General features: G+C 38.9%; 1 protein-coding gene across 10 annotated transcripts in view; it reads right to left on the reverse strand.

The window, feature by feature from the left end:
* Positions 1–1,073: 1,073 nt before the first annotated feature.
* The window catches only part of scn8ab (sodium channel, voltage gated, type VIII, alpha subunit b), a 39,492-nt gene continuing 27,471 nt past the window's right edge, over positions 1,074–13,094 (reverse strand). For 5 of the 10 annotated variants that reach the window (XM_030134232.1, XM_030134231.1, XM_030134230.1 and 2 more), the window contains 7 exons: positions 10,092–10,214; positions 8,265–8,549; positions 8,125–8,178; positions 7,910–8,047; positions 7,561–7,665; positions 7,167–7,437; positions 5,414–6,579 (listed from right to left, as the gene is read on the reverse strand). In XM_030134232.1, the coding sequence (XP_029990092.1) occupies positions 5,414–6,579; positions 7,167–7,437; positions 7,561–7,665; positions 7,910–8,047; positions 8,125–8,178; positions 8,265–8,549; positions 10,092–10,214 (2,142 nt within the window). Of the gene's footprint in view, positions 6,580–7,166; positions 7,438–7,560; positions 7,666–7,909; positions 8,048–8,124; positions 8,179–8,264; positions 8,550–10,091; positions 10,215–13,094 lie in introns of all 10 variants that reach the window. The other 5 variants (XM_030134234.1, XM_030134226.1, XM_030134236.1 and 2 more) reach the window with 3 other exon arrangements.

A 13,094-nucleotide genomic window follows, 5' to 3' on the forward strand; every position in this document is an offset into this window, starting at 1 on the left:
AGAAGTTAATACACAGCCACAGAGAGATATTTATGTGTTCAGCCGAGGGACACCGCACAGAACAAAAAAACAATGAGCAAAATTAGACAGAAAATCTAATGTTTTTCACTACAAAATAAAAAATAATAACATTTTCAAGTATTTGCAGGGCTCATAATTCTATAATAAGAGTTGTAAACAGGTGTACTCCCATGTGACTATGCTGTTGGCTGTGGTTTCACACTGTAGGAAATAAAAAAATGCACTGGATACACATGCGGCAATGCGGGTAGAAGGTGAATTTCAATCCATAGCAACAGACTAACATTTTACTGCGTGTGCCTGTGTTTATTGTTCTCATTTCTTTTCATCTTCTAGCTGTGGTTCACTCTGCCTCTGCTTGCTGTGGGTAAGGAGGTGTTATACAGTGCACTGTACAGTCTGAGCCTATTGGGAACATGCTGCTGACTCAGCCCAGGCCACTGCATTCATCTATCTGCACTGCAGTGCTGTCTCTGCTTACCCCCCTCTCCTTCCCTCATTCAGTGCACCACCACACACACAGGACAGGGAAGGAAAGGAAAGGAAAGAAGTGTACACATGCACGCACACACACCTGCTTTTGAAGTCATCTCGGTGTGGTTGCACCATGACACGCCCAACTACATCTACTTAAAACAACAATATTTGAAATATTAAAAAAAAAAAAAAACAAAGAAATTTAGTTCATTCTCAAGTATCTTGTAATGTTGTCATCATCTGCAGATCTGAACCTCCCTTTCAATATCATTTACAAGCATGTTTGGCAAAATAACTGAACAAAAACACTTTCTTTAGTATGTAAATGTGAACCATACAATGGTTAAAAACCTTACAAAAAGGAAGTTAAATTGCATCCACTTTCAAACATGATGGATCATGTTCTGAAGGATGAAATGACAATGATTCAGGTTTCCAAAAACGACACCAGTCAGAGGTGTAACTGGAAGGCTGCTTTATTGTTTGGAAATAGTTTCGTGCTCAAATGAAGACATTCTTTCACTGATTCTCATTTAATTGTCCCATGTGGTTGTGCAACACACGTCCTCTCTCTGACTGTATTAGTGGCAAGAGATAATGACAGTCAAAAGGGTTTTTTTTTTCTTTTAGTTAGCCTATTTTCAGCAAATAAAGTAATTTATCTCATTCATGCTACAAAAGAATGGCCTCATATACCAATTGATAAAAGAACATTTGGAAATGAACTTAAGTGTAAAACTGAAGGCAAGCTGTTCTCTTACTAGCACCAGTAGAGCCAGTAAACAGAACACAGAGAGAGAGCACTTGTACTACATGACTCTACAAGATGTTAGTCCAGACAATCTAATCTAGGTGGTGAGTTTACAGTTTACAAGTTAATTTTGAACTCAATACATCATTTCCATCGTGCTCCATTTTGATCCACTTTCATGGGTTTTGAGATCCTCATTTCTGATTTTACTGACAGACTAAATAGGAAGCTAAAAAGGCACGTGCCGTTAAGAGATATTGCACCATAAACAAACACACAGACATTTAAGACAACTAACCCTTAAATCATTAGATATATCATATTGAAAGTGACAGCAAAATTAAAGTTCAACTCCAAACTGCAGCAGTGTGTTAAGGGGGAAACATGGAGGAGGGTTAGAGCGGAAACGAGCAAAAACTTGTCACACAAAGTGAGCTGTGGCTCATACTGGGGCACACTGGTTTACCAGCCATCGCCTGCAAAAGGCTATGAGTGTGACTAAGTGTTCATGTGTATGTGTGTGTGTGTCTATGTGTGTGTGTGTGGAGGGGGGTTTCCGTCTGCATCTGTATTTTTTTGTGTACAATATAGGAAACGAGGGGCAAGACATCTTCACACATGTACAAAAGGGTATGCTGGTAGTGCAATCCTCTCACCAAGGCAGGCTCCACAATTCTCAGCAAGCAGCCAGTACAACACCATGCATTGTACGCCCGTACCCAGTATGCAGAAGTGCTGGGCAGGCCAGAGTTTTGGTTAATCTCTGAACATACCACACAAAGAAAGAAGCATGATCAGTTACACTCTGTGGTTCTGGTTTCACCTCAATGCAAGGAGTGGACAGGAGAGTTGAGTAACAGACATTGTTCTAATGTATATATACTATATATATATGTAAGAATATATATATAATATATATGTAATATAGCTCTGTATATGTACGTATTGATTTATACAGTTTTAAATACAATTTCTGCTTTTTAGTATAGATTCTTTTCTCTTACTCCCCTCTTTTGTGAAAAGTGGCTCAAAAAACGCTACTCCATCTAACAAATGTGTCACAGCCTAACAAGTGTGACAAAGGGTGTCAGCTGGAAGCCATTCTATTTATGGTTATTAATATTTAGTGTTAGATTAATAGCTGTAGTTTTTTAGGTAATCCTGTATTTACAAAAAACTACACATGCCGTTAAAACAAAATAATATATTACATTATTTATAGTTTCTTAAAAAGTCCATTCTTAGCTTTTGCAGTTTGTGCCGTATAGAACATAGCCTGAACTGTTTTTTATTTTCATTTTTTCCAAATGGATGGATGTGTGTCTATTTTTTTCTTCTGTCTTTCTTTTGGTAAGACGCATCTGTTTATCTGTGGTGATCCTGGAGAAAATGGACGGCAGTAGCTTTTATGCTTATCATTCAGAGTTTTATTTGGTTCAAGTTAACACCCACACTGATTTTGGAGATCTCATGCAGCAACTGGACCATTAAAACTTCAGAAGGGATGAGGGAGTTATTCAAACAGGAAGTGACATCACTGCACAACAGGAAGTGCAAAAGCTCTGGTGTGATGCTTAGGCTCACAATACCATTATAATGCATCCAGTGCTCTGTTGAGTATTTGGTATTTGTTATGCAGTAGAGCAACATGAAGAAAAATGAGAGGCTCAGAGAGACATATTGTTGGTTTTGTTATTGTTGATACTGAAATCTGGGGCTGTTACTATACTGAGCGTGCCACTTCTGCTTCAGGAAGAATCAAGTGTGCTGCTCAACCCAACATATCCCGATTCACTCTCATGACATCTCCTCACAGTCTGTCCTGTATCTAAGATTGCTTTTTGGGGTGAACACTATTAATTTGTTTACTTGAAATTAACTGAGACCAGACTACAGTCCATAATGACTTAACCGCAAATGTTTATCCACTATCAAATAAATCTATCAAATAAATGTCGCCATAACAAGTGAGTGACGTGTAGCTGTTTCACTGAGATGCTTCTAGCCCTATAATTCTAAGCGTCATAAGCAGGAAGCTCTAAACTGGCCCCTGACCAGGTGGCCGCCAAAAATAAGACAGCCAGCCAAGATCATTGTCCATCACCATGGCATAAAACACAAAAAAGTAAAACATGATTTCAAAAATACTCCCCTCACATTCACTTGCATTTTGTTGCAGAGCTCATAATAGTACATCTATAGTATCTCCTGAGAAAAAGGGATGAATTTTTCAAGCATTGCATACATTTCTAGGGTCTTTCTGTCTAGTAATGACAGCAGAAAACAGAATGGGCAGGGCACACTTCACCCAATCCCACTCCATGGACAAAGGGCAACAAGGGAGAACAAGGCAGATCTCTTTGGCTTCTCCACACACAATGTTCTCATCAGCCATTCACAATTTTCTGTTTCTCGTTAAAACAGGATTCTACTTCCACCCAACAATGTTCCAGCACAAGACCACTTCCCGCAACATCGCTTACATGTGGCTTATAAAATTGTGTAAAATAAGGCTCATCACCCATCAAAACATGACAATTACATCAGGGAAGAAAAAAACAAAACAAAAACACACATTCATGTAAATCAGCAGTAGGACATTAAAAGATGTAAAATAAACACAACTTTTCTCAGCCCTTTCAGAAAGGTCTAACCACCCAGAGAGAAACATCAGAAATAGAAAGGAGTTTGCCATACCTGTGAAATCCCCACTAACCATTTATAACTGACAGTAGGACTCCCAAAATGCCCGTGCACACACAACTAAAGGCAGATGGTATGGAACATTACATCGGTGCATACAAATTATAAATATAAACTTTTAGATTCAAAGTGTTGCGCCCTTGAAATTAACAGATATTTAAGTCCCATGATACACACAGACATTTGTTTACACATCTTACATACTCAAAATCTCCAGAGCAGCAAATAATTGTTAGGATTTTACCCACTGATCCACTATGGCGATGTTATTCACCAATAAATCCCATTCTTCTGTCAATAGAGGCAACAGTTTAAACATACAGTAGTTACTTGAAATGTGTTGAATAATGAGAGAAAAATTCGGATTCATTTTGGTTTATCAACCCCCATATCACTTATCTTTGTTAAACAAATTACTCTGAACTCTGAACTTTCAAATTTTGACAGTGTCTCGATCTTATAGTCGATCCACTCTTGTGGTCTGAGTATTAGTGTCTTGTGGACTATGATAATTCATGCAAGATTTCTGATCAAAACATGCCATCATGCAAGTCATTTCTATGCATTGAACAAGCACAATTATTTATGTAGTTGTTTGGAAATCTTTCTGAGTAAATGTAAGCCCTTGGCCCGAGTTGACCCCATAATAAACAGACCCTTAACCAATTGGTGTGAAAGCCCATGTAAAAAAAGCATTTTGATGTGGGTATAACAAAGATAAAATGAGTAGAAGAGTTAAGTGACATGGGCAAAATGTTGAATATTGTTCTTTTTTTTTTCATCTGTTTGCATTTTTGCTGCTTAAATTAACAATTTTTAGCTTTAATAAAACAAAAAATGCTTCCAGCACTCTCTGTCATTTGTGTCTGTCTTTCACTCACCAGTCATCCTTCTGTTTGCTCAGTTAGAGTGAGTGTCATTTTGCTCTTCTATACATTTCAGTACTAAATGACACCGTGTCACTCATTGGCTGCTTCAAGAGAACAGCATCAAGAAGCATCCTTATGTCTCCTTCACAACACTGTCTTCCATAGGAATCCATTACTTGCATCCAGGTGCTTGATTCATCAAGTGTTTTTTCTTTCATTTCACCTCCTGGTGTAGAGTTGTCTTATCAGTGGTAAGTGAGCAATCTGTATATCAGCAGACACAGACACTTCCTTGTCTGCTAGTCGTTCTCTTTTGTTAAGATCAGTAGTCTAGGTACAACAATGTCACACAGTATGCTGAATTTGTTTGGTTTGACTGAAGTTCAAGAGTTTTCAAGCTGTAACAGACCGAGCTGCTTCCCTCCGCATTAATACAAGAATGAAGTCTGTAAACAAAATTACTGAATATTATTTTTTCTGACTTGCAAATGAAATAATCTGTACATCTGTGTGAGTGAGTTTCCTCTCGTTTTGCTTGAAGTTATATTATTATAATTTTCATTGTTATTACTGTGATTATTATTCCAACGCTCTAACATTTGGATTCCCTGATGTCTTTTTGGTTTCTTCCTTTCTCTTTCCTCCCTCCTTTGCCCTCATTGTTGTCATCCTGCTTCTCCTTGTCAGGTTTGGTTACACTGTCATAAGAGGGCAGGGAGGCAGTGGAGGGAGTGCCCTCCTTCTTTTCTTGTTCCTGATTGTTCCCGCCATTCTCCACTCTGTTATTGGCTGGTTTGCGCTTACAGACAAAACCCCGCCTAGCCAGGTAGGCACGGTAGGCTCTCTGAATGATTCTGGCTGACACATCCTCCTGCTTGCGCCTTAGAGTTGTGGTGATAGGCTCGTAAGAAACCTTGGACGGATTGGCTGCCACAAAACGCTCCTCCATCTGTTGCCTCAACATGTCCAACTCGCCACTGTCACCCAGCACACGCTTGGTGAAGGCAAACAGGATATCCAGGCAGTGGATGCGGTCACCACTCACCATAGGCATGTCCATGGTGATCAGTTCAATGGTGTTAGGCTTGGGGACACGCAGTGGATGTTCAAGTGCATCAGCAAAGTCAGAAAGTTTAGCATAGGTGATGAACTGGGAGGCATCAGGGTCAAACTTCTCCCAAATCTCATAAAAGGTCTCAAAGTCATCCTCACTTAGTGGATCAGCACTCTCCTCTGTGGCCACACTGAAGTTCTCCAAGATGATGGCAATGTACATGTTGACCACAATTAGGAAAGAAATGATGATGTACATTACGAAGAAGAAGATGCCCACAGAAGGGTTGCCACAGTCTCCTGTGGCAGGAGTACCAGCATTCTCCAAAAGGGGATCACAGTCTGGAGGGTAATTAAGAATGGGCAACAACAGACCGTCCCAGCCAGCTGATGTGGTGATCATAAACAGAATAATCATACTGTTGCCGAAGGTCTCAAAGTTGTACATGTCATCAATTCCAGCACCATGTTTCACATAGCCGAAGTTGGACATGCCAAAGATAGAGAAAATGAACATAACCAGGAAAAGTAGAAGGCCAATGTTGAACAAGGCAGGGAGTGACATCATTAGGGCAAACAACAGAGTTCTGATTCCTTTGGCTCCTTTAATGAGACGCAGGATTCTGCCAATACGGGCCAGACGAATCACCCTGAACAGGGTTGGTGACACAAAGTACTTTTCAATCAGGTCAGCCAGGAACATTCCTGAAGTTAAAAGAGAGTAAAAATAAAAGAGAACATATTGATTAAGAAATGCTACTAAAAGACTTGATTACTTATACATATTACGTTATTATTATCCCTATAAGTAAGAATAGCAGCTCATTGATTCCTTCCTTTGTACAAAACTGCGAGAAAAATGGAAAACCAAACATAAGGTGATTACAAAAATATTCATTTAGTGTATAATCACTTAAAAAGAAGAGCTGGTGCGTTTTTGTTACCATAGAAATGGCTGTTTATATCTAGATTTCTATCAGAGGGTGCAGATCCCCTTAAAGGCGTCTACCATGTTGCATTGTTAAGTTTTTACAGTGGCTCACTCTTGTTTTTTTTTTTCTGTTTACATGGCTTCTAATTTTAAGGCACACTACTGTCACCACTGTATGGGAAGGTGATGTGAGTGGTATTCACTTGGTGTCAATGTGGTACTTCACTGTTCACGATAAGCCAAGGAAAGACAGAAGACATGTTTCATGGCCTGGAGGCTCAATTTTATCCACAATGTGTGCTGTTGAGAAGCTTCAAACTTCTACCCCCGTACATGTTTTATCACCACTTCTAATACTTGCCTACGATTGAAAGGATGACCACAACCACGTCGAAGATGTTCCATCCATTGGTGAAGTAGTAGTGACGCAGTGCAAACAGCTTGAGTAAAAACTCGCCAGTGAAGATCACAATGAAGACGAAGTTGACCCAGTAAAGCACCTCCTCTGTCTCTTCTGACTGATCATCTGTTTCCACCATCATAGTGACCATGTTAAGGCAGATCATGATCATGATGGAGATGTCAAACACTTGCTGAGTCACAAAGTCAAACACCATGCCCTGGATGTTGTTCTGGGAAAAGGAAAAGAAAAGCAGGAAGTGGGAGAAATTTTAATTTAAAGTATATGTTCTTAAGAATTGGTCTCTTTGAATTCTGCTTGGTGGAGAAGATCCACACAGCACAACACAACTTACCTGTGGTCGGGGTATTGGTTTCTGTGGTTTCTTCGATCCCAGCTTCTTCATGGCATTGTAGTATTTCTTCTGCTCTTCTGTCATGAAAATATCCTGACCTCCAAAGTAAAGGGATAAAAACAGTTTGGTTACAATCAGTTCATGTGACTCTTTTGACATGTGCAATATGGTGCTTTGTTAAGACTGTCAGATTGTAATATGTTACATGGATATATTACAGATGCTAAGACTGATATCACTCTTCCATGTGCTATTAGCTGGTAAATGTAATTTAGGATTAAGCATTGACACATAAATAATGAAATATCAAGGGTATTGAGAAGTATAACTGAGGAAAAATAAATCTTATCTTTTTCTTTTGCTGGTTGAAGTTATCAATGATGACACCAATGAAGAGATTTAGAGTGAAGAAGGAGCCGAAGATGATGAAGATGACAAAGTAGATGTACATGTACAAGTTGTCCTCATAGAGAGGCTGGTCCTCCACCTGTGATGAGGTAAAAGTGAAAATATGCACAAACTTGACACACCTTGACCTTAAAGTGAAATGTGTAAAAAGCTTACCTTTCTCGAATCTATAGCTGCGTACATAATATCCATCCAGCCTTTGAATGTTGCCTGTAAGTGGGCAGGAAAAAGGATTAACCAGTGTAATGCAATCAGTGGGGAGAAACACATGTGAACCAACAACACAGCTTTCTCACCACTTGCAGAAGTGCCAGGTATCCTGCGCCCACATTATCAAAATTGATCTTGACATTCTTCCATCTGACTTCAGTGAAGTTTGCATTAATGAGCGCAAAACATTCTGTTTTGTTGTTGACGTCATCAGGTTCAAAGTACTCCTCAGCTGTCTCATTAAAACAGTAGTAATACTTTCCAGCAAAAAGGTTTACACCCATAATGCTGAAGATGAGCCAGAAAATGAGACACACCAGCAGCACATTCATGATGGAGGGGATGGCACCGACCAAGGCGTTCACCACAACCTGAGGAGAACAAGAAAACACAACCACTTTAACATAGTCATCACACAACAGCTACATAGAGACAGTCAAACATAAAAACATCAACACACTTAGATGGAAATGCAGATTCTCTGTCTCCATTAGTGCCACAATACACATCGCCTTAACAAAACACCCTTTTAAATGTCCTTTTGTGTTTGTATATGCAAAATGAATTACAGGTAAACTGACAAGTATTCTCAAATGATGACTGTATATCCCAGTTATTATCCAAGATTTACAAATATTGACAACTGAGAGAGTGAATTCATATTTATAAAAGTGTAATCTGTACTGCACTGAAGCAGGGGAAATACATGACTTTTGCCTAAGGAGGACATTATATGAATGTGCATTTCCAAAAACAGAGATGAGGTAACAGAAAGACAAATTATAGCCAAAACGATACAGGCAACATCAAATGTTTACGCTCTCTGGGTTTACCTTTTTACTGTATTGTCATGGCACATAGCATGGTATAGAGTCAATGCACACATTTGTTCAGTTTAGAGAAGCACTATAAAGAGGTGATCATAAAAAATCATGGTAATGAAATTCACTGAGGAGTGGTGAGCAAGGATGGCAGGAAAGGGAAGGTATGCAACCAGAAGTTTGTTGATCTTCCAGTGTGACAATGCCAAAGCCAAACTGTGATAAGATCAGATAACAGGACACTTGAGGCAGAGTGACAGTCAGGGATGCTGAGCCTAAACACTGACAAGATTTTATTCCTGCCCAGCAACAACCAGAGACTGAACCAACCCATCACACATGCAATGCTTAGAGGAATTATCACTGTAGAAAGATAATTTACTTTTTCAAAGTGCAATGCACAGATGCTCAAGGGTGGCATTTCTAACAGTTTTGACTTGTACACTGTATACAGTTACACACAAATCAATGTTGTGCACACATTTTCAGTCTACAATGTGTTAAAAATGTGCACATAGCACTGATTCCACAAATTTTGATCTCAAGGTCAGTTTACATATCAATGTTGTTGTCAGTCATATGAGCACTGGGCAGTTCTGTTAGTCTCTTAACAGTAGTAGTTTGCGTGGCTATTTTTAATCCATTTTATTCCTGTTGTTGGGTGTGAACAGGCTTTGTATGATAGTACTAACCTCCAGTTGCTGTCTCAGGCTAGTACTGAAATCTTCAGAGCTAAATTATCATTCTAATGTGTTGCATCATTCAGATCAATGGTTATTGTTTATAATTTCATAAGGCATGGAACATATTTTTAAAGAGCTGATGTTAATATTGTGTTCAGATAAGTGATAGCAAAATGCCTCATTAGAACTAAATTTATAACAAAAATGAAATGAAATATGGTAAATCAAATCAGATGTATTATGACCATCTGAGATGATCTGCATCCATGCAAAAAGCGTCTGTTTGATAAGAGGGGGTCACTTAAAATTTATTCTTTCGATTGCCTTATTCTATCATCTCTAGCATGCGTAAAAACATTTCTTTATGCGGCATGCAGAAGGACCAGCTGCCTGGTATCTTGGGTCTTACCCTCATCCCTTCAAAACGTGACAGGGCCCTGAGGGGTCTCAAGGCCCTCAGTGTCCTGAGTGATTTAATCGGGCCTAGATCGGAGAAGCCCAACGCATTAGCTATAAGGCTGACTATAGACACCTACACAGATAGGGACAGAGGGAGAGGGACAGACAGAGGCAAAGAGAGACAGGACCCACATAGTTAGAGGGAATATAGAGAGAAAGGTAGACCCTACATATACTGTAAGAGTGGTTGAATGATGATTTACAGATATATACAAGGACATATAAACTTTCTGTGTGTGTAAGTATATGCATCTATGTAACAGAATTGAGAGTATGAGGTTAAACAGGAGTTAATTCAATATGCAAAAGTCAATAAATTGCGCATGACCCAGAATTTTTATGTGTTTGCTTATGTTTGTGTTTGGTTTAGTTTGGCAAGCCAGTCTAGCGTGATAACCAGCTTAACAGCACAGTGAGCACACCTGGAAAGAAACTTGTGGTTGACACAGTGAAAGGGAGAGAAGATAAAGAGTCAAACAAAGGGAAAAAAATTAGAGGAGAGATGTTTTCACAAACACTAAATCAATGTGACACAATTTTATAGACACAGTACACGGTACAAAACGGTACAGATTCCACACCAGAGCATCTTACTTAAAGAGGGGAGAGAAAACGCAGTGGGTTGAGGACAACTTTCAGGGTTAGAGAGAGAGGATAACCTGTGAAAGTAGGAGTCCCAACACAGCACATAAATCTTACCCTGAACCCTCAAACATGGACCCTCAGGGCCTCGACAGCTGCAACACCTCTCTTAACTTAAAGAGAGACAGAATTATAGGCACCTGCTGTGAAAGAAAGAACAGGGCAAAATTAAGGTAGAGATTTGCATGGAAAAGGTATGTTCTGACCGCATTACATGGGCCACCTAAGCATACAGTTAAGTGTCTGCATAGTTGATGTTTTCTGTTGGACATTTATTGATGGGTCTCAAGGCATTTGATCCCAGCACATCACCTGGAGAACTATTCTTGCAAAAGTATTCATAAATGTTAATTAGAATGATGACTAAAGAAGAGAACTAATATAATAGGGTCAAATTAAGTCATACAAAAAAATGTATACGACAGTTTTGTTTTTGGCTATCATCAGCCAAATATTTTTTTTTTTCAAGTTCTTGTTGCAACAGGAAATGAAATTAGCATCTTGGAAACACACCAATTCTACTCTCAGTATAAAAGCAGTTCATGTTGTGCCTACACAGATATAACATGACAAACAAATATGCATCAGTACAGTGGCAATATTGATGTACATTGGTTGATAAATGACTGGCTTTCTGCTCCTTCCAGGTCTTGTCTTATTTATCAAAGGTTAGTCACTTTTTCTGCCAATTGCTCATGGCTCCATGTTTCAGGCAGGTGCATATGGCAAGTTCTGCCCAGTTTGCCATGTTTGATCTAGCTGCATTTTAATGTAGATTAGTATTTCATAGGACATTTAACATACTGAAATGCACATATTTTTTCTTTGTCAAAAACAGATGCACTGAAAAATTTAAATGACAAAATCAACAGTATTTGTTGAGTCTGACAACACTGAATGACTCAGCATCCCTCGGCTAAGCAGAAGCTCTGTAGATAATAACAGGACGGTGCCTGGGGGTCTTATTTATTTCCTGGTTATATCACATACTATCACATCTTTTACCATCTAAATTGCTCTGAATGCATGTTTCTACGCCATATTGACTCCAAGTCAGTGTCATGCCCCATATTTTCAACAGTAAGTTGCAGCACTTTAATGGCTAGTGACTAGGGTCCACAAAGCACTGCAGCAAAACCTGCATATCACATAGGAAATGAATAAAATATGGGTCTCAAGCTGTCAGTAATTAATATTCAGTTAGAACTCCAAAACACAATACATACTTGGTTATCAGAAGAATTTAGATCTCAAACGTTTTAATAGAATAGACTATCTATTAGAGATACTGCCTCATTTGATCAGCTTCCTGTGTTCCATTTTCTGCCAGTAGTACCTATCACACCAGTATATGAAGCATTACCAAAAATAGGACCAATGGCCCTGTAGCTTACCAGCCAAATTAAAAGCTTTGGGAAATGTATCCAGATTTACCAAAAATCTTTTTGATTGACAGAATATTTTCTTACATACTGCAAGTTCTGAGAAGAATGAACGCACCACGCATGCTCAAACGAAAGTGAGACCGTGCCTGCCCATAAGCGGTCCTCGATTGATTTATTGAACGATGACATCACCGGGAATCCTCTTCTGATCATGTGAACGAGGTTATTTCTAAACAAATAACATGTGTGAAGAATCACACCGCGCATGCCCGAAGGAAGTACAGTCGGCAATTGGTTGTTGACAATAACGTGACCGGATTTCTTTACCTGAATGATGTTATTTGTAAACAATCAAACACGTGCTTCTGTAACACACAGACATGTAAGAATTTGGATACCTCAAAACAACAAATTCGAATCCAGTTTAATGGTGCCAAGCAAATCACCATATGGCTACCATGTTTTGGTCATATTCCAATCAGATCTGTAAAAAATTCAAATTCCAACTTGATATCATTGATACTTACTGATTTATCGTATCAATCCACTTCCTATCTTTTATAATGGGAAAGTTTTTCAAAGTCGCACCAAATCCAGAATCAGATCCGGATTGAAATAATTTCAATACCTTGTGTTGACTTCATCATAAAGAAGCTGTATACCAAGTTTGAAGTCAGTCAGAACTGCAGTTTCGGAGAAGAAGACGATTGAAATTTTTTCCCCATAAGAGCCCATGTTAAATTTTCCATAAGTTCCCGGATCCAGAAGAAGATCCTGATCAGCATGTGGCCATTATGTTTTGGTCATCTCCCCATCAGGGCTGTACTGTAGAAATTTCAACTTGATATAATTTATATTTACTGAGTTATTGCATCGATCCACTTCCTATCTGTTATAATGGGGAAATTTTCAAAGTCGCACCAAAT

Source organism: Sphaeramia orbicularis, chromosome 5 (assembly GCF_902148855.1).
Source record: "Sphaeramia orbicularis chromosome 5, fSphaOr1.1, whole genome shotgun sequence".
In the NCBI taxonomy this organism is placed as follows: domain Eukaryota; kingdom Metazoa; phylum Chordata; class Actinopteri; order Kurtiformes; family Apogonidae; genus Sphaeramia; species Sphaeramia orbicularis.